At 40.3% G+C, this 26,689-nt stretch overlaps 1 protein-coding gene across 1 annotated transcript in view; it reads right to left on the reverse strand.

Moving 5' to 3' along the window:
- The window catches only part of grid2 (glutamate receptor, ionotropic, delta 2), a gene marked incomplete at both ends in the record, with an annotated part of 423,554 nt that overhangs the window by 65,983 nt on the left and 330,882 nt on the right, over window positions 1–26,689 (reverse strand). The window contains one exon of the mRNA XM_083904505.1: window positions 3,977–4,115. Within this exon, the coding sequence (XP_083760631.1) occupies window positions 3,977–4,115 (139 nt within the window). The remainder of the gene's footprint in view (window positions 1–3,976; window positions 4,116–26,689) is intronic.

Here is a 26,689-nt window from a genome sequence, read left to right on the forward strand (position 1 = left end):
CACAGTGTTCCAGCTTTTCTTCTGAAATATTCTGTTTTTATTCGTGTTATCCAACTTCACCCCTATTGTTTTTGCCCCCTGCCTCCATGTGCGTTCATACACCACAGACATCCGATGTGTCCTGAATGCATCCTCAGATTCAGTCACAAACTGTTTACACTTCTCCAGCCAAATATGTTGATTTATTTACTGCACTGGAAAGTTTGGCAATGAATGATGAGGACATTATGTGTTTACATGTTATTTGTCAGCACTTTAATTTGTAAAGGTTTGGGCTTTCATTAAAAACAATTAAATGCGAGATTTGTGTCCCCTTGTTCTTTTTGCACGACACAAGAAGCCAAGTTTACTCTGGGTACATTTTAAACAAGCTACTTTTTTACTTTAACTTGAGTACATGTTTAGCCCAGTACTTTTACTTGTACTTAAATGTCACATATTATATCCTATGTCTCCAAGTTAACCTAGTTCCATAATGAACATGTCTGTTACATGCTTTGGTCAAAATACCATAAGGGTGAAGCACCACAGCAGTTCAATCACCCTGCCAAAACAGCCCTGTTCAGAACGCTCTGTTTAGTAGTATCTCTTTAGGTCCACCTTAAAGGGCCACCTTAAAAAAAGTAAAATTGGTGAAACTTAAGGGACAGGAAATAACATCAGCCACAGAGGCTATTGGGAGCTAACAGCAGTTAGCAGGCTCTAACAGGCACATTGCCGTCATATATAACTATATTATAACATTATAATATATATATAATGTATCCACTGGACAGATAAATCCTCTGAGGCTGAAAGTTTGTGTAGGACTCTGTGCTGCACTGTGGAGTCAAGAATAGAACTTTTTGCGGACTTCGCAGACTTCCGGTTTTCGGAATGGCGCTGCCCTCGCCAGCACTCATGCGTTTTTTTTACGGACAAAGCGGAGCTCCACGAGACAACAATTCCAGGAATTTAGCGTCTTGTGACGTCCCAATGAGCGCGGAAGTCAACGTCGGGTGTTTTATCTCCTGTACTTAGACTGAGGACGACCACAAAAAGATGAGTGAGTCATCTTTGTTCACACTTTGCCAACTGGTAGGACCTCCAGAGTCCCAAATATAAGGATTTAAATGATGAAAAAGTTGATTTTGCATAATATGGGACCTTTAAGTAAAAAAAATAATGGCACTTTTACTTGAGTAGAACATATTTCAGTACTATTTCCACATTTGTTAAAATGTTGTTTCATGTTAAAGCAGCACGAGTTTCACTCAAGCGGTCACAAAGACACAAACATGTTTACATCAGACTGGATAAATGCTCTCTTAATTGCTCTAATGAACAGACAGGACATCGGCGTGCGTTTGAATACAGAGTCGGTGAAGCCAGAATCGATCTCATGCGGTCACAGAAGACGCATCCAGGACACATGTTGTACTTAATGCTCTCGACTCAGATCTCTGGACTGATGTTAATACCAGGTCTGAACCGTGGCCGAGTTCTTACATGAAGTTCAGTGAACCGTGGAACGTGAAAAATGCCTTCATTTGATCTGTAATTGGACAAAAACCAAGAAGAACAACTTCTCATTTCTTAAATTCACAATTTTGTCCAAAAACTAGACTGCATAACGTGTGTCTTTGTTTCTACTTAGGAAACTAAAATCTGTTTCACATTCCAAGGCAGCACAATAAAAATAAAACATTTCATACATTTCCTTTCCTTTTTTTTTTTTTTTCATTTATGGATTTGCTGGAAGTTCTTGCTCTGCATGTGCATTTAGTTTCTTCGCTAATGACAAACCATGCGGTTTTTACTCTGCTCGGCAAACCCCCGAAGGACAAAGATAAAATTCACGCGGACGTGCAAATGCAGTGATAAATGTGTTTTGAAGCATTTCGCGGCGAGACAAACGTAAACTTGAATAACAATAGCAATCTCTGTGTAATAAAGCAAAGTAATGCGGCAGCTAAACATAATGGAGTAACCTCACTGGGTTCATAAGGGCTTATAATTGTGGCTGTGCATTTCAATTTGAGAAGAGTTTGTGAGCAGTAATTTGACATTGTTTTTTTTTTCTTCTTTCATGTGTTCATAACAATTAACATCTTGCAGCGCAGGAAGCCTGGTTTTGTCTTTTCTCTTTGTCCTTGAGCGTCTTTTGCCACCATGCAATACGACATCTGCCATGTGGGCCAATAATGCAAGCCTTATATTCAGAAACACTAATCTAATTTGCTTTTCCATCTCATCCTTCTCTCCACAGGTGCTGCCTGATTCCTACTCAAACCCTTCACCTCTCTTTATCTCTATCTCTTCACTTCTCCCTCTTAATCCGTCTCATCTGTTCTTCCATGTGCGTCCCAAGTTCATTCCCACTTCATAATGTTTACATCATCATCATCTCTCTCTCGCTCTCTTTCTCTTTGCATGTTGCTCTTTTCCTTCATCTCTCTGTCACTTTCCACTGCCATCCCGCCCTCTTTTCCTAAAGGGTTCACAGTGAAATTGAGGGAAAACATCCAAGCGTGAAATAGTCCAGGGAGGGTTCTGAATGCTCACTCGTTATTTCATTTCCAGGATGAAACGGAGGCATTAATACTTAAAAAAAACCTTCCCTTGTCTTTCCTGACGGCTAACTGAGAATTCCCAGGCCTCTCTCTTTCCTGTCAGTGCATTTGCTTGCTTTTTCTGATCCATTGGAAACTACTCTCTCCTATATATCGCTCATACATGAATGGACTCAGTGAAATTCCATTGGGGTAATATGTTCATAAACACATAAAATGCACGCTAATCACAATGATACACTGCTTTTATTCCACGCAGACGCTCTCTTCATCTTTACATTAAGATGTCGTTACGCTTCGGCGGTTCGGTTATTCTGTTTATTCCTCCTCACGCATTCATCCCTCCAGACATCTATGGCGGCTCAAGGCCATGTGGGTGCTGCCGTTAAGGTGTAATTATGTCACTAATGACCCCAGAAGAGTCAACACATTACAGATAATGCATTAAAATTTATGGAAATCCTTAATTAGCTCAATGGATGCCGAATGAAGCGGCAAACTGAGAGGCACTTGTGGACGACAGTAAATATGAGCCAAAAAAAAAAAAGACAATAGAAAATAAATGATTTCTTTCTTTGTTTTCTCGGGGACCGGAAAGAAGAGACGCCGCGAAGAGGAGAGCTGAAAGTTTGCCAAAGGACAACAAAAAAAATATTGTGACAGAGAGATGAACCGACAGGGACAAATTAATAGACGGATACGGAGTAAATAATAACAGGAACAAATGTTGTTTATTCCAGAGCTAAGCGCAATTAACGGTGGCACTGCTGGGCATAGTGGATGCTCTGGCATGATGATTAGTTCAGTGAAGGATGAGTGTTTCCTCGTGCCACCAGGAGAGGAGCTGGCAACCGTATTATAACAAGGATATAATAAACAGAGGGCACAGGGGCTTAGGGGGAAGAGAAAAATGTTATCATGAGTGTGATAACACAGCAATGGAAGCAGGAGGATTTTACCAGTTGTGTATTTACAGCAACGAAAAAAAAAACACTCTCTTCTGACTTTTATTTTTACTTCATATCTCCATTAGTTAAACACACAAATAATGTGTTTGTGTGGTGGACTTATTTTCCTTCACATTACAGACTTTGTAAACCTGTAACCTACAGTATAAGGCACATGCTTATACTGTTTCTCAGAACAGTTATGATTAAGGATTGCGGGAACCGTAACTGTGAATGACCACCAAAGTCAAATCCTTTTTTTTCCCCCACCTTTATCCCCAGAAAGTTTAATCAAAATGTGTCCTTTTTGACTTACGCTGCCCACAGTTATACAAACCACAAAAAAAACAACAAAAAAACAAATGCAGCCAAAAAAACATAACCTCCTTGACAGAGGTCATAGAGCCACAGTCCCAGAATATGAGCACGGTGGCCACCAACGACAACTCAAAGCAAAAACATCTGCTGGATACTTACTGTATTGAGTTCTCGATACGTGTGATGGTGAGGAACGCCGCTAGATTGGCAGTGTACGAAGAGATGACAATGAGAGCGAACATCCACCAAAAGCCCATCATCATTCTCGTAGCCAGAGTGGTATAGGGTACCTCTCCACCTTGAGAGAGGAAGAAAGAAAGAACCGTTAAAAGACATATTGACAGAGAAACAGAACATCCAGAAAGATTACACTAGGATTAACAAAACTCTGGATCTGATTTTCAGTGGGAGAGGATTGAGATCTGGAGCTATGCTACACCAGAAATGCATCAAAAGAGTCGTTGTCGTGGGATAATACAGTATTTTCATGTTCAAGGTAAATGTGAGCTTTAGTGGAGACTCTCAAAACACCAGCTAGTATAACTTGTCTGGACACAAGTGAAAAAAAATAAAAAACACAACCTACTATTGCATAAATGAATGTGAAACCCCCGTCCGGTGTTACAAACTGCATTTATTTCATCGTTGTGTCGTCTAAAATGTCACCGTGCTACATGGTAAGAAGTTTCAAACGTGGTTGTCACTCCAATCCTGGATGGATCGACAGACTGCCGTACATTCCGCACCAGACGCACACAAACACACAAACGCACAGAGCAACGATTCCTTGCTGCCGTTTTATCGAAAACCTGCCAGAAATTAGGCCCATTCATCCATGTAGCAGGGGATCACTGTTAAATCAGCACCTACGAACAGCTGCTCTCCTCACTCCTGCTTTTCTCCTGCTGCCCAGACTCAATAATATATGTGACACCCACATAATCCCAAGTTCCCTTTATCTCACTCCCCCCCCCTCCCCTTTTTTCACCATATTCTTGCGTTTACCGTCTTTTTTTTAACATTGCTGATATCAATTGATTTAATTCCAACTGGGTTATCGCTCTCCTGCTATCTCTCTGCGTTTATTGAATGTTTGAGAAGCAATACGTTTGTTGTTGACACCAGGTCTTAACATGTGCCTGGAGGAAGAGCAACGTGCAGCGCTGTACTCACATCATCTTTTCACACAAAAAAAATAATTATGGGAAGCAACCCCTTATTATGAATAATAAAAATACAATGTCGTTTCCTTTAGATTTCAACTTCAATGTGCACTTTAAAAGGGAAGAAAATAAAAATGTACTTTAATAGACAAATCGTGTTCCCTGCCCCGTCAATTAAAATATAACAGCTACAGCATAATAAACATTATTTTTAAGTTCATATAAAGTTAATTATTCATGAGAAATCTCTACAGATTTGCCAGTGGGAAGAGGAAATGAATCTTTTCTAGGGAGGAATGCAACCAGCAGGCACAGATGCTATTCTCTCATAATGTGGGCTGTGAAAAATGTCCAAATATATTATGCCAGACCATGACTGCAGTATCTCCAGCTTCAGTGGTTTCTAACACATGACCTTTGTGAATCAGTTCACCCATACATTTTTTTTCTTCTTGGCAACATCCATGAATGACCGATTAAGTTTCTTTAACATCTTTTGTAACGCTTTCTCTCAACGACGACAGGCTTTTTATTTACAAAAAAAAAAAAGAAGAAGAAGGTCTATTTGACTATTTAAGAGTGTTTCTATTCATCTGAATGCACACATCCTCTATCACAGAAAACTCATCATCTAAAATGATCATATACTGTAAAACGGGTCCATTCAAACTGTGTTTATTGGTATTAGCCCATATCTACTGCAGTATATTGTCTCAGTGGAAGCGTTGTTACTGTGCACACAGTCAATACCATCTTTCAGAAAAATAAAACCGGGAAGAAAACAGAGCAGTCAGCACTATTGTCTTGGCTCATGAACATGCATACACTGCGTATAATCTATGTATAATCCATTATATATTTTCCAGTAGTGTCATTGATGCTCCATTTGGATATTTGGACAGCAAAAAACACATAGTTAGACTCCTGAAAGCCACAAGATGGTGGCACACTGCAATGTTGATTTCCTGTGTGCATTAAAACTGCATTACAACTGTGTGTAACTTTTAAATATCACCAAATGTCAGTTAAACTTAAGCCATTGTCAAATGAGTTCACACAACGCAGATTAATGTGACTCGCCTCGGCACAGCATGGCACGGTTATTTTGCTTCTCCATTAGCAATAGTACCTGGTACACTCTTAGAAATAATGGTTCCAAAAGGGTCCTTCTACAAGGGCTGAGGTTCCACCTGGAACCATTTGCTTCTGAAAAACCCTTTCCCGAAGGAAGGGTTTGTCAAGGGTTCTTGGTAACACTAATGGTTCCAGTAAGAACCATTTTGATCCGGAGACCTCTTTAAAACCTCTTTCCTGAATAAAGGATTCTCCTACAAGGACAAGCTGAAGAACCTTTCATGGTTCTACTTTGCTGTGCTGTCACACGAAGAGGCATGAGCAAGATATCTGAGACACGAATCAAAACAAACGATGTTGACCTGTAGATCAATAAAAAAGATGTAAAGAATCCTGAAAACATGCGTTTATCTCCAACATTTAGCAAGGAAAAACATTTCTAAATTCGCTGCTGTATTTCAGTTCAGTGACTGTGTCAGATGCTTGAGTTGAGTCCATGCTCCGGTCAAGCAGTAATTACTGAACGATTCTGTGAACAAATCTTTTTAATGAACCGATTCTAATGATTCAGTATGTCGAAAAAAAAAACTGGTTCACAAGTCACTGGTTTGTGTGTTGTGTGTAAAACGAAGTCGATGACCCCTCCCACGTTGAGGAGGTACTGTATGCCAAGTTGAGGTGTGGCGGGAACATGTAGTGGAGAAGCGGCGTATGACAATAAGATGGCTGCAAACAAGTAGGAGTATGTCGGAAAACACAAATAAGTGCCCTAAAAGTTGAAGTTTATTGCGAGAAAACAAGACAAACACTTCATGTCACCACTCGCCTCTTTCTCCCTGGTGTGTGCACACAAATGCTCCCTCAGTCAGGTCTGACAATATTGCTTTTCAGATGCAAGACACAGCATACAAAAAAAAAACATTACTCTCATTTCTGTTCACAAAGACTAAACAGAGGCAGAGAGTAAATTGCCCAAAGGTGATAAAGCAGAGCTTCAGCTTGAGTTCACTGTGTTTGCTTTCACACTACACTACAAATAATGGTTTCAAAAGGGTTCCTTCTAAAAGGGCTGAGGTTCTACCTGGAACCATTTGCTTCTGAAAAACCCTTTACCAATGAAAGGGTTTTTCAAGGGCTCTTGGTAACACTAATGGTTCCATTAAGAACCATTTTGATCCAAAGAACCCTTTACAACCCCTTTCCTGAATAAAGGGTTTTAAAAGGGTTCCAGATGGAAAAAAGGTTCTACCTGGAGCCAAAAAGGGTTCTCCCATGAGGACAAGCCGAAGAACCTTACATGGTTCTACTTAGCACTTTTATTTCTAAGAGTATAGTCTTTGTCAGCCACTATGGATGCACATCTGTTGAGACTAGTTTAATGCCTCATGGATTTCCTTGGGAAAGGATCAATAGTCAAATCTAAAAGTGATCAGTGGAACTGTTTACAACTCAGATAAAAGATAAACTCGTGTTTAGCTGTTGATTGTATTAATGAAAAAACATTATAACTAGATTCCGCTGAACAAAGACAAACAGGACTAAGAAACAAAGGCAGACAGTGACTCTTCTTTGTAGAACTCAGAATAAAGGTGCTTTCTTTTCAAAGCATTATTCACAGGCACTTTTTTATGTGTCCCTCTATGGTAGCAACCCTGAAAAAAAGGCTATTGTAACAGAAAAGAAAGTGTATGTGTCTTGGATTGCATATGTGCATGTTTATGAATTCTGGCAGAGGCATGAAGCAGATTCTGTGGATGCCAACTCGGCAGCTTGAAAGGCACTGTATTGTGTTCCCTCAATGAAGCCCTCAAATTTTTTTATTTTTTCTTTACCATCAGCACTGTTCCTGCCTTTTCTCTCGTTCTCTACTCTGTTCCCCCGAAGCTGCAAGCAAACAGCATTTCTACATTACCTTCTTTTCAAATTGGGGGGAATCAAAATTGTCAATTTTTGGCCAATCCAACAACCTTGTGAAGTTTAATGTTCGGAAATGATTTCCTGACCATTTTGGTATTCATTCAGTTCACGTGAGTAAACTTCAGCTGCTGGTTTACTAACTGTCAGCCTTTTCTGATTGAATGAGTCCGTGGAGTCCCTGATGTCCATATAACTGATTGATTAATAAAGCAGTTGGATATCTGCCTGTCCGCTCCCTTCACCGTGTGACCGACTGACTGATGTGTGTGAACTCACACAATCTCACAGATTGGTATTTGCTATTTTTGTATTGCTAAATATACCAGAATATTTCTATGCCTATTTACTTCAATCTGCATTTGTCTCTGTCCGATACTGGTCAATCGTTTTATTGTGTCATCCTGGGAAGGGCATCAATAAGCTTTTATTGTCCCTTTATTTTACTACTGCTGTCTGTGAAATTAATACAGTTTCATTAAATGTGAAGGCTTCACAGCACCAATACACAGGCTGCAGTCTCACACTCTTGGCTGCTAAGCTGGTTGGCAAGCCATTAGTCGTTTTTAAGGTTCTCTGAGACATTTTCTCCTTCTCTGATTTTATCTCCAACTGCTGTTGTCCTGTCTTTTTGGCTGCTGGAGCTGGAGGAACACAAAAAAAAACAAAAAAAAAAACAGATGTGTATGTCACTATTTTATTGCCACTGTACGGGTCCAAAGGAAAGGGAGGAAGAAGAATAATTCATAAAAATATACTGATGCACTATACAGATGCAATGGGAAAATGGTGTAGTAAAGTTGTACTACAGCTTCAATAAAACCTACGAAATAATTAGAGATTCATATGACTGATATAAAAGGTTATTGAGCTCCTGTGTGCACGCAGTATGTCCAACATGCTGAGAGTCCCTTTTCAGAGTGCCTGTGGTTCGTTATCCATCTGTTGGAGTCATTATATCTTAAAGCTCACATAGAGTGGTCCTGTTGCACATATATGTTAGTTATGGAGGTCTACTTACATACATTAACTTGTTTTTATGGTCAAAAACCTCCTAGTTGCTGTAAATGAGCCGATGGAAATCTCTCCTTACTGACGCTCTCCTCAGCCGCCATGTTTCAGACATAAATCTCACACCCAGAAAACAGACTGTGTTGTGATTGGCCAGCCAGCGTAGAGCCTTCCCAACTGTCTTGTGATTGGCCAATACCCAGAAGTGACATAATCAGCACACCCGCTCTCAGAAGTGCAGCTCCCCCCTCTGGAACGGGGGATGCACTGCTACTCATTATCAAAACATTGTTTTAACAATGTTTAAAAATAGCTTCTTCACGACTCCCCGCCGCAGTCCCTTTTATGACTTTGACCCAGAGTCAGACCCAGAGTCAGGAGACACTATCGCTCGTGAAACACCTCCGTAACAGACGTTCTTCTTCTTCTGCGGTTCAATGTACGCAACCGGATGTGCCCGGACTAGTGCCCGGAGCAGGACGATCTGCTGTTCCGGAGAACCGCTGTTTACGTAACCAGACGAGGTTTTTTCAGAGATTGACATTTTCAGTGCAAACACAACAAAAGGGGCCACATACTGGAATAATACTGGATTTACAAATGCCGTAACGGAGAATGTTGTAGTTCTTTTTGTGGCACGGACCTGAAACTAGTAGTTCCATAGAGCCAACGTGGGGGACGCAGACCTGCTCAGGCTTTGGCAGATGTGCCATTCAACCTGTTGTACTAAGGTTGGAATCCTTCATTGTGTCGCTCTAACTCTGTTATGATAAGCAGGCCGATTTTATGGTTGTAAAATTGTCAAAAAAAATGTTGAATGAGTGAGTGCCGCCCCTTTCTGCTCCTTTTTCCAAGATAACGTTCAATATCTGGCAGTTATTCAACCATTGAGGAATTACTGTGCTGAGAAGCTGACGTCACAAACATGTGACACGCTGGTGAATCTTGTCTGTTATTGAATAGTTGTTCTGCGGAAGTCCTGAGGGCTACCGTAATAACAAGTATATGGGCGCAAAGCTCTATTTCTATGCTTATATCCATCCATCAATCTTCTACCACTTTATCCTCCACATTAGGGTCACATGGGGGGTGATGTGCCAATCTTGGCCGACATAGGGCAGAAGGGTTAGGGTTAGTCCATAGTTTTTGAATTTTCTCGATATCACAAACTGTCTAGGATGGAAACAAGGTTAAAGAAAATGACCTCTATAATCATCCCCAAATGAAGTCAGTGTAAACAAGCACCATCAGCCAGTAGTTAAGTGTGCTTGTGTGGTGAGAGGTGCTTAAGGCATCCACTTGGACAGACTGATGCTGTCTAATGTCATCTCTCTCTTCACAAGTTCAGACAATGAGATTGAACCAAGTGTAAGTCCACAGCTCTTTTTCCTATTAAAACATACCGTTATTTAAAAAAACCCAAAAAAAACAGACCACCACAGACTAACACGAGGCTTCACTCAAAAGTTATGCCGTCACGCTGCAGTTTTTCTTAGATGAAAGTGGAACAGAGCAGTTCATTATGGCTTTGTAAACCAGGAAAGGAGAGTTGGTGCAATCCTGCCACAAATTGATGCAACTGTTCGACCTAAAATGTGGATGGTTTAATTGCACAGCTTCGTACAAAGACATCTAAAACTAACAAATCACACAAAGTACACACATGTGACAATTTCTAAACAAAATAGCCTCTATACTTTTTCTAACCCATTACAAAATGAATCCATATTTTGAATGTAATCATGGGTGATATATATTATAACCCTATATATTGAACCATTTCTAACTTGTATTGGCAGTCCACACTTTGGTCATATTGGAGGCTGCATGTATTTGGGCTGCTAATTATGTTCTCTTTGATTGCGTCAATAAATACAGAGGCTTCACAAGGCAAATATTAGCATTAAACTTAACCAGTTCCTCAGAAATAGGAACATCAGGACCAGGTTTTCATCTCCATGAGGACTACCGGCCCTGAAAAAGTCAGTAATTAAACCAGTTACATGTACCACACATACAGTCAGGTCCATAAATATTGGGACATCGACACAATTCTCTTCTTATTGGCTCTATACACCACTATAATGGATTTAGGCTGTAATTGACGGCAAAGGATTTGCAACCAAGTATTAAACAATGAAAGTTTGATTTATTATTGTTTAGTTTGTCCCATTACTTTTGGTCCCCTAACAAGTGGGAGGCACATGTAGAAAGTGTTGTAATTCCAACACCGTTCACTTGATTTGGATATTATATAAATACTGTCATATTAAAGCTGAAAGAGTGCAGTTAAAGCACATTGTTGTTCGTTTCATTTCAAATCCATTGTAGTGGTGGATAGAGCCATAAAGAAGAGAATTGTGTCGATGTCCCAATATTTATGGACCTGACTGTATGCATGCACACACACACATTCTTGTACTTGCTGCATACTGAGGACCAGCATTTCCACTTTATAAATCAACACAATTACAAATATCTACGTCATGAATGACATCTATAAAGAACTACTGGTTGCAGTACTATAAAATGTCTGTAGGTGGAGCCCCAGAGCAAAAAGGGCTGGAAAACTTTTTCGATTTTATTTTATTTTTGAGAAAAAAAATTGACCCAAAATGTAAAAAAAAAATTTGACCCAAAATTAAAAAAAAAAAAAATTACCCAAAATTTGACCCAAAAAAATCTGGACAAATTTTTTTTTTTTCAAATTTTGGTCCACATTTTTTTTGTTCAAAAAATTTGTTCAAAAATTAAAAAAAAAAAATTTGGTCCAAAATGTGAAAAAAAAAATTTGGTCCAAAATTTGAAAAAAAAAATTATGGTCCAAAATTTGAGAAAAAGTCGTCCAAAATTAAAAATTTTGACAAACTGAGTATAGCATGTTATAGCAACCTAAGGAAGTGATTTCAATGAAAACAAAGTGAGGACCGGCCAAAATGTCCTCACTCCTTAAAAATTACCTCACTTTGTTGGTTTAAAACCCTCACTGGTCCTCAGTATGCTGCAACTACAAGAACACACACACACACAGACTGACTTGTTTTTATATGTTAGTGAGGACACAACATTGACAATAGCTCCTGACCCTAAACTTAACCATCACAAATAACCCTTACCCTAACCCTAAAACAAGGCATTAGCCCTGAAATAGCCCTTTAAAGATGTGGAGCCCACAATGTCAAAATGTCCCAGCAAAGACAGGATTTTAGACCTCACAAAGATACAAGATGTCCTCGCAGTTTGGTAAATAGTCTAGCAGAATAAACAAAATAAAAAAAGTATTCGTTGGATGTAGGAATGAATTTCGTCTGTTTTGTCCTTCAGGGTTGGAGCACAACATTGTTCAAGAAGCAAATTTATCTGCATCAAACACATCCCACTGTGTTTCCCTGCCTGTCTGACTCACTCACACTTCTTGTTCTTGCCTCAGAACATGTCTCACTTCTCGTCTCCCTTCTTGTCTCACTTCTTGCCTCCCGCTGCTCCTCTCCTCTCCTCTCCTCTCCTCTCCCCCTCCCCCCCCCATCTTTGTTGACGGGCTGCAGTTAAAGGTAGTTCCAGATGAGAGCAGCTTTGAAGCCAGTTGAGGTGCGGTTTATTTATGTGTGTTTTTTCCCGTGTAAAGCTTCAAATCTTACCACTGAGCAAGCACCCTCACCGCCTCAGGTTATATCCCTTTTATCATCTGATGACTCGCAGGAATCGTTATTTAATTTCTTCTCCTCTAGCACCGCAATCACTCGTGACTAACAGTGTCCAAGTGATTATAGAAAAAAAAAAAAAAAAAAAAAAAAAAAACTTGGGCAGAGACATATTTTGATGCCGGCGACTGGGTGAAGATGAAAAATATGAAAGAAAGGGAAAAGGGAGGAGGAAGAGGAGGAGGATGGCGGCCTGCCTTTCTCAATCTCTGCATTGTGAATGTGCTGCCTCTAAAACTCCTGGTTATCAGCAAGGCAAAGAGGGTTTTTACATGTGGTTAGCAATTTTTCAAGCCATAAAGTGTCACCTTTATGGAGATCCAGTGGGGCCCGTTGGTAATGTTGTGGATTTGAGCTAAGACGCATGAAATTTTGCATTTCAGAACTGCGTCTAATGGTATCTCCCTCCCCCAGCATGCTGCCTGGTGTTCAAAAAGATTCTTAGACCACAAATCCTAACATGGTGGAGGAGTACAGTGGTAACGACACATGTTTACATTTAAAAATAGTTATGGGGCGATTGTTGTGATGATAAATAAAAAAAAAGTTAAAGGCAATGGAGAGAGGGTTTAAAGGAGACGGGGGAAATGAAAATGCATCACATAACTGAACACTAACAAACTGAATTAGCTGCTTTTTGTTACTGACGCAACAGCAACAACATTAAAAAGTGATTGCTTTAATAAAATAAAAACATATTTATGACAGTAAACATAGTTACATAGTAACATAATATAGTAAAAAACATACAGAAATAACTAATTTAGATCTGCAACTAATGACTATTTTCGTAATGGATTAATCTGTCGATTACTTTCTCGATTAACCTGTAAATGACGATGTTCTCTAATGTTTTGTTTTGTCCACAAACCAAAATGATTCAGTTTTAATTATTTATTTGTTGCATGGAGCAAATAAACAAAGACAAAATGCACATTTAAGAAGCTAAAACAATCAGAAATCTTCAAATCAATTAATCGTTTCAGTCAATCGTTTATTAATTGGTGGGCCACATGCCATTGATTTGGGGGCCGGCAGTTTGAGACCCCTGCTTTAAATGTATTGTTTTATTGTATTTTGATAGTGATTACAAATACCACTTTCAATTACCATCATGGCAACTAAATCAATATGAACGTTATACAAATGTTTATTTTTTTCTTTTGTTGTTATTTGTCAACATTGGAGACTTAACTTGGCGTGTAAGACTTTTACGATTTACAGGAAAAAAAAATCAATATTATTTGCATATTTATTTTATGTTGTTGTTTGTTGTTGTCTGCAAACACAATGTAATTTGTGCAGGATATATTGTAGGTAACAGCTAAACCTCATGTGCGCTCCCTGAGCAGCTCAAGTTGTTCATATTCTTTCTTTAATTTCCCCGTGTGGCATGAGAAGCTCATATAAAAGGTAATAAATCCAGATTATTTGGTGTATAATTTATTTCTGGAGAGCTTTTTCATGACGGTAATCGTTTCAATAAAGTTATTTAATATTCATGGAATGATATATTCATAATATGTTCTGCACCCTGTGGATGCTGACATTTGCAATACATGGAGAAACTTTATAGTTACACAAAATCACACAATCAATAAACATGTACACGTGTATACACAAGTGAGATGTGTGAGAAAGACTCAATACAGTTTTTAGAGGGATAGAAAATTGTGTACAATTATATGAAATAACGCTTGCTCTAATTTGAAGAACATATTAATCGCACTATATGAAAATAACAGTTGCTGACCATCAATTTCAGTCAGCATAATTGTTTTCAAGACGATTATTAAACACTTTAACACTGAGCGTATCGCAGATGACACATTTGTGCAAGTGCATTTTGCCAATATGTGGTTATTACGGTAATTTCACTCCCGCTGTTGCAGGAATCAGTGAAAAGTGATCATTTGGAGGCTATAACAGGCACATTGCCGTCATATATAACATGTATCCACTGGACAGATAAATCCTCTGAGGCTGGAAGTTTGTGTAGAACTCTGTGCTGCACTGTGGAGCCAAGAATATAACTTTTCGCGGACTTCGTGGGCTTCTGGTTTTCGGATACCATTGCCCTCACCAGCACTCTTGCATGTTTTACACATCAAGCGGAGCTCCGCGAGACAACAATTCCAGGAATTTAGCGTCTTGTGAAGTCCCAATGAGTGCGGAAATCAACATCGCGTGTTTTATCTCCTGTACTTAGACTGAGGAGGACCACAAAAACATGAGTGAGTCATCTTTTTTCACACTTTGCCAACTGATAGGGCCTCCAGAGTCCCAAATATAAGGATTTAAATTGATAAAAAGTTGATTTAGCATAATATGTCCCCTTTAATGCACTATTTTAACATGCAGTAAAAAGTTGGTCTGAAAAAATGGGTAAAAGCACTTGGTCACAGGACATTTTCTGGCCCTTTTATGGTTAAAATAAGCAAAAGGAAAACTCCAGATGGACATTTTGAGGCTTAGGTGTTAAAGCGTTAAAATTCATTTTTGGTAAAGCCACCATTACACCTGGCTACCTGAATCTATGCAATGAATCTTTGAATTCAGGTGAACATTAAGGCTAAATTAGGGAGAGTTCTCTGAAGACATTCTTCAGGATTCCCAATCGGAACCGTCCAAAACATGATGCATTCATCCATCGCTGTTGTGTGTCTAGTCTAGAGGCACAACAAAGCATGTGAACAAAAGGTTAGTAACTTAATTCAATTGAATCATGTTTTCCTATCGTGTTACGCATTGTGGAAATTGAAAATGGGGAGATCAAAGACGAGACACACTTTGTGTGCGGAGGTGGAAGAAGGTCAGAAAGACACAGACAAACTGAAAGTGCATTAAATAAGCCAGTGTGTTTGATCTTGTTGTATGCTGGATAAACAGGATACACAATTGTTGCAGGTCACAGAGGTTTGTGCATCAAAACAAAAGCACATTAAAAAACAGTGAGTTTTATAATGTCTCTGCTGGTTCATCTTTTACAAGTGATGATAGTTTTAATCAGCCTCAATGAAGCGGTTTCCCTGGACACACACAACAAAAACAACAATGCCCTGATTATCACTTTCTGTGCTAAAAGGCAAAAACACTCTTTCAGTTAAACTAAAACTATTACAAATGAAAACTGTTTCATATCAAACAGACGGACCTGTTTACTATACGAGATAATAGTTATTACAAATGCTTGGAAAGTTTCCCCCGCTCTGATTTTCCAGGATCTACATTTAAACAAAATAAAACTGAAATTCTGATTAATTGACTCAAACGTGTAGTTATTTATTTCTTTATTTTGAAATAAAAACCTTCTTTAAGTAGTTGCTGCTATGAAAGTAAAAGCAGTCGACAGATGTTTTGATAAAATTAAAATGCACTGCAAACTGGTAAACAACGTGCGACAGTACATTATCACGTCGTCCTCAGAGAGAAGATTTCTTTTGCACCTCTGGTGCTAATTGTCTCAACTTGAGTTCAACGTGTGCAATAATTGACTTCAACTGGGGGAAAGAAAAAAAAAAAACAGATAACAAATATTCAAATTCTACAAATTCACCCTGAGTTTTTCTGCGCTCGGTGTGGTTCGCCTTCAGAGGTCGCTTCAGCTTCACACAAAAAAGTGTGAGCAAATTAAAAGATTAAAATGGAAAAGATCCCCCCCACAACCTTAGCTGTGTTTTGAAGTGTGCTCGCTATATAGATATCAGCGACATCTGTGTATGAGCAAGAGGTGTGTGGGAAAACCGGGGAAAACAGGACTTGTGTGATGGGAAACAGATAAAACTGCATTATTTCATTATACCCGCGTTGTCCCTGTGGAAGATAGAGTAAAGTTTGTCTTACATCTGGATAAAGAAAGAGGAGCTGGGGTTTGGTGGCTCTTTACTGAGACTGAAGTTAATTGAAAAAAATCTATTTTATGGAACTTTTCTCTGGGTTTTTCTCACATGAATGAAACAGTGAAAGAACAAAAAGAAGTGTCCGTCCACACTAAGGGAGCTTTTCCACTAAAGAGTTGTAGCACAACTCGGCTCGACTCGGCTTGCTTTTCCATTAGCGATAGTACCTGTTACTTTTTTTTAGTACCTGCTCTGGTGAGGTTTCAAGCGAGCTGAGCCGATACTAAAATGTGATGTCATCAGACTGCCGGCCACTACTTGGTCAGAGAGGTGTCGTCACTGGAAGAGTCATGAGCGCGACGTCCGACACGGGAATCAAACCGAACAATGTCAAAATGTAGATCAATTAAAAAGACATAGAAATCCCAGAAAACAGGCGCTAATCTCCAATTTGAGCACATAAATGTACGTAAGAGCTCAATATTTAACAGAGGAGTCCAGTGTATTTAGCTACAGCACTGCTGAAAGTATTTGAATTCAGACGGAGTCTATGCTCGGGGTCATGCAGGAAGTACTAAACTGATCTCTTTGATTAACTGATTCTTATGATTCAGTTACACAGAAAACAACTGCTTTGCTCGCCATTAATAAAACACCACTGCATTTTCATACAGCCATGGTATGATGACTCCACCCACATTGAGGTGGTAATATAGTAATGGAAGACGACCCAAACCATATAGAGTCCAGCTGTGCCGTGCCGAGCTGGGCTTCAACTGTACAGTGGAAAAGCGCCATCAGGGTTTCCCGCCAGGCTTTACTTCATTCTTATGGTATTTTGACCAAACATGTCACAGACATGTTCATTAGGACACCAGGGAACTAGGTTAACTTGGAGAAATAGGGTATAATATGTGACCTTTAAATACATTTTCTGGCAAAATTAACCCTTAACCAGACGCGGGCACTAGTTTGCGTGTGTTCCATTCACAAAGTCCCAACAACTTGCTGCATTATTGCCTGTAAATGTAATTAAAATTGACTGCCTTTTTAGCCGTGGAGTGCTATTTAGGAATAAATGGAGGTAGAGTTGCCTGCGAGGATCCAGGTTGCACTGGGCCAAGTGTGGAGACTTGCGATAAACCCCAGGGCTTTTTTCTGTTTGAGTGTACGTGTGTGACACATCAGTGAGTGTGTGTGTGTGTGTGTGTGGCTTAGTGTGGCAGCTTCCTAATACCCTCCTAAAATAGCTTGGGTAGGAGTGCAGTGAATTTGTATGTGGGTGTGTATGTGTGTGTGTGTGTGACAGCGAGGATGAGAGAAAAAGTGCGTGTGTGCACCATATGCAAAAATCGCTTGACACTGAACTTATTACAGAAACATTCATTTCTCCTCTTCTTGCCTCCTTTCTTCAAGCATCATCAGCACTTTTGCCTCAGTTTCACAGTTGAAAGGAACATAAAAAATGATGGCGTCAGCAGAAAATTCCTTTGGCCTTTATTTACAGGCTGTGTTTCCCCTGCGCTATATATGGATCAATACAATCTGTGTTGTATAATAGAAAGGTTACAACGGGCAGTGGGAAAGGCTGTGTGTGTGTCGGTGTTCGTGTGATGTGATTTCTCGTGTCTGAACTGTGAAAATAATGGATTTTCTTTGGAAATTGTGCATTTTACATGTTTACAAATTGGTGGTGGATGAAACTATTGATAAAAATCTTATTCTGGTGGCCTTGTAATGCAGATAGAAGTCTGTCCGTACCAATTATGTCAGGCGTGTGTGCTCGTGAATATGCTACCTGAGCTCAAACTGATGTTGAATATCAAAGCACATAGAATAGAATAAAATAATAAAACTAAACAAAACCCAGGGTGGTTGTTGCCTGAAACTGAGAGTCTTTTCGATTGAAATCACACGTACTGCACTAGATATCTGACAAATTACACAGTCAGTCAGATTATATCCAAAGCCCTCCAGCCACTCCAGTCCTTTTTTTTCGAACCCAAAAAATACACAGCGTCCAACGCAGACACATGCAGCGTGAATTCAGCTAGTGCCGTCAGTGCTGTGGCCTCATTAAAGGTGACTGCATGCAGAATATCTAGTTCTATCAAACCAAAGAGACCGCGCTGCCTCCTGAGTGCAACTTCTGACAGATGGCTCTCTCAGCAATTTTTTTACCTCGACTGGAACCATTTGTGTGTGCGTGTGTGTGTATGTGTGCGTGTGTGTGTGTGTGTGTGCGTGTCTTATGCACACGTTCTAAAGTCTGTGGGTATATTTCTAAGCTCTTTCACTCCACGGTGATTGTGTTTGAATCGATCAAATTGCTTTTAACGTCGGTCTCAATATTTCAAGGCTTTCGACGAACATACACCACCACCACCACCACCGCATGCACTGTTTTTCCCTCTTTCTTTTTCTTCTTTTCTCAAGGGCAGTATGTCAACATTCGCATTACACGCATAGTCCGTGTTTCCCGATGAATTCATGGAGTCACACTCCAGAATCCGTCTTTGTTTGTTTGCTAGTGTGGCACAGCTCTTGCACAAGTCTTATTTATTTACACATTTCTGTATTCAGTAATGCAATATGTGTAACTTCAGCATTATTCAAATATGGAGGTTTTAGACTTACAGGGGTGTGTGATTTTGCCTTTGTATCAACCCTCAAAATGTAGTGAGCTCTGATGCGGGCGTGGAAGTGGAAGATAAATTACCCATGATGCTTTGCAAAATCAGCAAGCCGGCTGATTTTTTTCAACAAAGATGGCAGCCACATCGGGCAAACTCTCTCGAAGCACTCGGCAAACAGCCGCTAGCTAGCTAGCTAGCTCTGCTACATCTGGGTAGTTTTGTCAGTGTTTTCAGATTTCAATCACATTTGTGATAAAGCGTTTACGGGACGGTATCTATGTTCCCCGGGTCCTACGTTCACCGCTTTGTATGTGACTGGGGAACATAGGACCCTTTCTCTAAAAAAGGGTCCTATGTTCCCCGCTGTTCACCCAAAGGATCCTATGTTCCCCACTTTGTATGAGACTGGGGAACATAGGACCCTTTCTCTAAAAAAGGGTCCTATGTTCCCCGCTGTTCACCCAAAGGATCCTATGTTCCCCACTTTGTATGAGACTGGGGAACATAGGACCCTTTCTCTAAAAAAGGGTTCTATGTTCCCCGCTGTTCACCCAAAAGGACCCGGGGAACATAGGACCCTGCACCTTACCCTAACCCTAACCCTAACCCTTACCCATAGGACCCTTTTTTTAAAAAAAGGTCTGATGCTCCCCGATCGGGGAACATAGGACCCGGGGAACATAGGTACGACCCCGCGTTTACGAAGACGGAGAAAAACTGACACAGCCAACGCAACGGGCAACACAACAGCTGGACCCGCCAGCATTTTTCCTGAATGAAAATAGTAGCATGCTCCACCGGTAGAATTGTCAACATGTGACGTAGGTTAGCACGTTCGTTACGTTCACTAGGCTAATTTGCATATAGTGGTGTCCCAATTCCATAGGGAAGCCACTTCCCTCAATGAGGTGAATATACGGTTGAGGGCACTCCAAACCAAGTTGAAATTTTAAGGGGTAGAAATGGGACGGGGCCTTACTGTTTTGTTTTTGAAATGGCAACCTATTTCAACATAACACACATGCACATTTAATATGTACATTAGAACAGAATGCCACTGTGTTTACTTTTTTTATTCATTTGCTGCTTTGGTCACTGCAGTTCCTCTCACTCACGACTTTTCACTTTCACTCTCCAGTCTGCTCCACAGTCCTGCCTCAGCAGACACTATAATGACTGACTGAGCACTAACAAGGTGTCTAACAAGGTGAGCAATGCTCAGTTCCCTCCATCATATTCCATCCCCCCCCCGTTCCTCTGTCTTCTTCCATTTGACTGACGTGTTTTGGAGTTTTGTTGGGGGCGACAGTGCATTGCCACCAAATATCTCAATGCACTGAAGGTTATTGAGGGTAATTGGGACGCCGTTTGTTGCCGTGCCTCGTGCTGATGAACAAGAGAAACCAGCTCTGTGACAGTTGCTATGAAGGTGGCATCATTCCCATTGATGACAAGTCATTTCAACTGCAGTTGAAACTGTACTAAGACATTTTTAAATCCATTTTTTACATTTTACAGTTGTTTTTTTTAAGATAAGCTTATAAACAAATGAAAGGTTCATTAAAAATCATAGACAATGTAACTGCGAGCACAAGAGGCAAATGAATCGATTATTTATTCTGGCTGCATTCCTCTCCCCACCTGACCTTTACAACAGTCACTGGGAAATAAATGAAACTCACCCAGTCTGTTTATCCGAGACAGTTAACAACAGAAAGCCCCAAACAAATGTCATTAAAGTTCCCGTTCGCTGCAGCATCTCTGACTCGCTGGTGAAAGACTAGGACCAATTTCAGTGGGCTGTGACCGACCGAACAGGACGTACAAATCGCAGTGAAACACAGGTGAGGGCAAAACCGTGTATTGCACAATTAAAGATTATTCCACTCTGCAAATGTTTGCTGCGTCTGTCCTTATCTCGTGCTTTGCAGTTTCCAGCTGAATGTGACATTTGCTGTAGGAGAACAGCGGGAAACATGGTTTTTCAAGCAATTTAAGCAGCATGTATAAACATTTAAGGTAATATGAGTGTGTGAGAGCGAGAAAGAGAGAAAAAGCGAGAGGGTGGGAGACAGAGAAGAAGAACCAAGTCGTACTGTACATTGCACCCTATTATGCAGTGTGTAATATGAGTATGAAAAAGATATTTTGTGGCTGCAGCTCCTGTCTGCACTAGTGGCAGAAAAGCTAATTAAATCTGAAGGCCAAATCTGTTTCCCTGCGATGAAAATCAAAATATAGAAATACTTTTTTTATCTCCACGAGGAATGAAATGAGTTGAACATCATCATTTTGTGTTATCTTTGGAATCTGATAAAAAAAAAAGGATCATGTTTTAGCAACAATAGAGATGTCCTAAAGCTCTGTGAAGCAATCTCCTGAGTCCCAAATACTTTGTGTAGTTTCTTTAATCACATTTTTAGGTCACCCCTAATCCTGAAAAGATTGCTGCACGTGCTCTGCAGCGAGTCAGTGATCAGATTTGTATTTAAAGAAGCTATAATCAATACCTCTATAATGACAATGGATTACTTAAAGGTTTTACACATAGTACAGAGACCTTTCCATTCAGCTCTGTGGATTTTGCTGCCTTTTTTTTCCCCCTTTTATAACATAAGCACTTTTGTTTACTCTTACCACACATCATTCCTTTTTTTTTGCTTTGACAGACAGCAAGAAAACCATAAAAATCCAATATATGCTACTTAGTTAACTTGTAAGGCAAATTACGAAGAACGAAACACCATTGGGAGTCGGTGGAGGGGAAAACATTAATGTTGTTTTGTTGCTGCTGGTTGTGTACATAAGCAACAGTTCACAGCATCAACTCAAGGGACGATGACTTGTGTTGCTATAGCAGTGGCTCCTATCAGAGGGTAATACTACAAAATCACAAATGTCTCAGTTCATTTATGGACTTAGGCCCCTTCCTAATACCTCCCCAAACCCTAAATGTTTGCCCTAACCTATAGGAGAAAAAATGGCGTTGACGGAGAAAAACAAACACAGCCAACGCAGCAACGGGCAACACAACAGTTTGATCCACCGGCAATTTTTCCTGAATGAAAATAGTATCACGCTCCTCTGGTAGAATTGTAAACATGTGACGTAGGTTAGCACGTTCTTTGTGTTCACTAGGCTAATTTGCATATAGTGGTGTCCCAATTCCATATGGAAGCCACTTCCCTCAACGAGGGGAATTTACGGTTAAAGGGGGAGAAATGGGATGGGGCCTTACTGTCATAGACAAGTGTCGTCCACCGGCGAACGAGGGTTTCCGACGGACTAAGTTAAGCTTTAAATAGGAAGTGGTGAAGCTAGTCATAACTGCACCTCATCACACGGAGACGGAGACAGAGGGAGGCCAAGCAGAAATCACACGGCGCAGTGAGGGGGAAAAAGGGGGGACGGGGGATGGAATGGAAGCAACTGTGACAGAAATAAGAGGACACGGAGTGGAAGAAAGAACAGCGGAAAGACACACATTTAATGGTACTGCTGAGCGGCACGTCTTTGGAGCCAAAAAAGAGACAGCGAGCGGGACAGAAAGAGGTAAAAGAGGGCGGATAGATCCAGAGACACAGGGGGACGGTCAGTCGGGATGGGTGTCCAATTCACAGAAGCACAACAGAGTTGTTAGAGACAGATAATGGATTAGAGGGACACATGAGGAGGAGAAGAGGAGGAGGAAAATAGAAGAGGAGAGCAGGAAAATTATGAAAGTGTTGGCTTCCCAGCAGTATGTCGCAGTTGGATCAGATATAATGATAGAGGGAGAGACACATCGAGGGAAGAGCATAAGGGAATGGGGAGTGATGCATGTGAGCACATTGTGAAAACTCAGCAGTGAGTAGAAAACATAGAAACAAATGTGTGATTTCTTTTTTTTTGTCTGGCTCTTTAGTAAGGCAAAAAAAGAGCACACACACACTCAGTCGCTTCCCGTCCATTTCTTTCACACACAGAGACAGATTGATGCACATCAGGGGACGGTGAAAAGAGGCGGTGCAAAGTGTCAAAGAAGTAAGAAAAAATAAGTGAAAAAGAATTGTTAATAGCAGCAGATGGAAAGATTTAACTTCTGATTGTGGCCTATGGTCCTCACACTGTGCCTGTGCTCGAATATCTGTCGAGTCTTTTTTCTTTTTTCACACGGTAAAAACAACAGTTCCTAGTGTGCTTACGAGTGGAACTGTGTTTGCATTTCCCACAAAGTTATAGCTCTAATTGAGACGCACTCCACACACAGTCATGGTGACAGTGGGGCTGTGAAGACGATTCACATCCACAAAAAAACAGTCTGTTTCTCTGTGGTGTCCCTTCTCTCTCACACTGGGTAGGACATTAATTAGCAGAAAACACCACGAGACAAAGTGAGCGTCGATGAAAGACGTGTGAAAGACACCGCGGTTTTGCTTTTGACTGTTCTACTTTAGCTCAAATACTAGTGGGAGAGCTTCAGAGTCGGGGCAAGATAGGAAGCGAGGAGACGGCAAAATAGATGGAAGGGGAAAAAAAAAACGAGGAAAAAGTGTCTGCGTTCACAATCCGTCTCCCGTGGTTTGACTTTTATCTCTCAAACACATCTGACTTGCAGAACAGAGTCACACCTGCAGACACAGGCATATTCTTTAACTGCTTTCTTTTGTCACATGTTTGCACATTTAATCTATAGCAGGGTAAACATTTCATTTCACAGCTGTGGCCACTCCCATCTCCGGTTTCAACGGCGCTGCTTTCCACCAGCGATAAGTTTGACAACACTAAAAAAAACATATGTAGTTCAAGAGAGAGAATCTAAGAAAACACAGGTTTGACCAAAACCGTTGAGAACAACAACCAGAAGAGACGTAGGACGACCGTTCGTCTCTCATTGGAAATCCCAAAAGATTTTGAGCGACACAACTGGAGTTCAGCTCACAGCAGTTAAAGCTGCTACCTTGCGAGTTACCCGTTTTAAGTTGAAATTAATTTGGACAAGTTGATATTGAAGTTCCCTGCCTATGGCATCACCAAGGGCAACATCTGATCTTCTCGATGCTTTTCTGGGAAGGTGCTAAATTATATTTCTGTTGTTTTTATTATTTCTTAGCTCCCAGGTGTTTTACCATTTTGTTCTGTTGTCTTAGAAATTGCGACTCCTCTTTAAAAACTTTGGAGTTAATTGCATCATTACAGCAATTATAATTTAACAGGCGACTCAAACAGATGGTTTGATTTGCCACCTTTGAACATAATTAACTTATTTGATGAAGATAGAAATTCTTTTTCATTTAACACCATGTATATGAAAATGTCAATGTCACAAAGGCTACATTCATCCACAGTATTATATTCCCAATAGTATTTGTTGAATCCACAGCACTAAGTAAAGATCGGCAATTCTTTATCAGCACTTCTGCTCACAGCTCTTAAAACTTCTGTCTGGGTACTCTAACTTTCGATCACTCCCTTCAACTCATCCAAATTGCTGCAGGCTGTCTCGCTTTTCCATCTTTCTGAATTCTTGCATGTCTCCCTCCTCCTTCCACCCGCTGCCTATGGTGACTTATTTCAAAAAAATCCAAAAACCTGGTGTGCAAGTCTGCAAATTAGTGGACATCACCATCCTCCAGGCCATCGTCTGCTCAGGCGCGTCACACCAGCCAATCAATGTCTGCGATGTCTCCTAATAATGTGACCTGGTGCTCACTCATCACAGCTTTAAGTCTCCTGTCTCCTGGCTCTGTGAAATATTGGAATGACCTTGCCACCTCAGCCAGGGCCAGAGACTTAAAGCTTGAAATTAATCTAGGGACACATTTCATCATATTAGATCATATCCTATCTTTTTTTAGCTTTTGTTTAAGTTTTATTATAGCAAATTATTTACCCGTACAATAGCTTTTCTCATCATCTGGATTCACTGCCGAAATATCCAAGTCACATTTATGTGGTGGCAGATGAATTGCGCTTTTCTTATAAAGGACAGCTTGTGATGAAAATGTTCTGTACAACATCCCGTCTGCTGATGGATTATCTCTCCCATTGGCCTTTTCCACAGCACGCTTGTAGGATGACACGGCCACTTTTCCCCCCCCACACAAAGCAGGAAAAGCAGCTACCTGTCTCACCTGTAAGTGGGAAATGGTGTTTTCTATAGCTCAATTATTAATCTTTTGTACCATGCGCATCCGCACAGTTCCCTACCCTCTTTATTGCGTTTTAAAGTATGTGCAGCAATCATCACGGTTGCCGTGGTGTCTGACCTTGATGCGAGTGAGCGATATATCCACGTTTTTAACCACCACCGCCAGCGTTTGCCTGTAATGTCACCGTTGCATGATTTATGCCGAGTCTCCATCTGTACCTTAGTCACATAGCCTTTTGCCAATATTTATGGTTAACCACAATTACTCCAAAACACACAGCTATATTTTTGTTCTCTATTAGTGACGATATTTCATTGGAAAATCAGCATGTTTTTCCTGTCGCTCTCAGACCTTTTTATTGTGGTTGAGAAGACACTGTAATTGTGCTGAAGTCAGAAACCAATCAGCATTTTGTGCTTTCTCTCATGATGCCTGAACTCGCTTCCTTCTCTCTCTTTTAGACAGGAAAACCATTTTCCCACCACAGCCTCAATAGGACCTTTAAGTTAAGAGATCCATTGTTATTATAGATCTTACACACAGACACTCAAACATGCATACTAATGGTGAATCAACATAGACCAGATTCAATTGGCAGGTAGCTTGTGGGCCAGATGGAGTAAAGGAAAAAATAAGAAAAAAGAGAGAAGGCTGGGGGCTGAAAAGACAATAGAGAAAAAATCTGTTTGCCAAAAAAGAAAAGGGTTGAAAGGGGCTTTATTAAGAGGTATTTTTCGAGTGTCTCTGCACCTTCATCTTTCCTCCTCTCACCTACACCCAACCTGACAAAAGCAAAAGCAAAAGCAAAACTCTTGCATCACATTCGACTATTCACTCTCATCACTCATCACAGTAGTTCCCCTACTGTGTCTGCATGTTTATTTGCATTTGAAACAATTTTCCCTGAGGGTGAAATTTCAGGGTGAGGCAAAATAAATAAATAAATAAAAAAGACCTGGGACAGAACAGAGCTGCTGTCTGTGAAAAGTGAATGAACATCCTGTGGAAGTGTTTGTCCATTTGACATGACTTTTGTCAACCTTTTTTTGAGCAGGAATTGATAGTTTATGCCTAATTCGTCAGTTAAGATGTAATTAGAGAGCAAAATGTAAAAGTGACATCTGCTGTTCTAAATAACTGTGAGGGATCAAAACACTGCAGACTTTTTACAGCTTGTGAGCTTTAACTTACAGTCTCAGGTAATTCTGTGACAGATTGTTCCAACTAGTTCTAACTTTTAGACAAATCAGACACCTAATAGCTAGTGGATACAGGACATCTCTTCTCACATGATCAGGAGGTACCCACTATAAACAGAGGTACACCTTCTTTATGTATGCAACACAAAACACACACTGATGCACAGAGACACTCACACACACACACTTGAATAATTAAATAAT

Source organism: Microchirus variegatus (assembly GCF_963457635.1).
Source record: "Microchirus variegatus genome assembly, chromosome: 18".
Classification (NCBI taxonomy): domain Eukaryota; kingdom Metazoa; phylum Chordata; class Actinopteri; order Pleuronectiformes; family Soleidae; genus Microchirus; species Microchirus variegatus.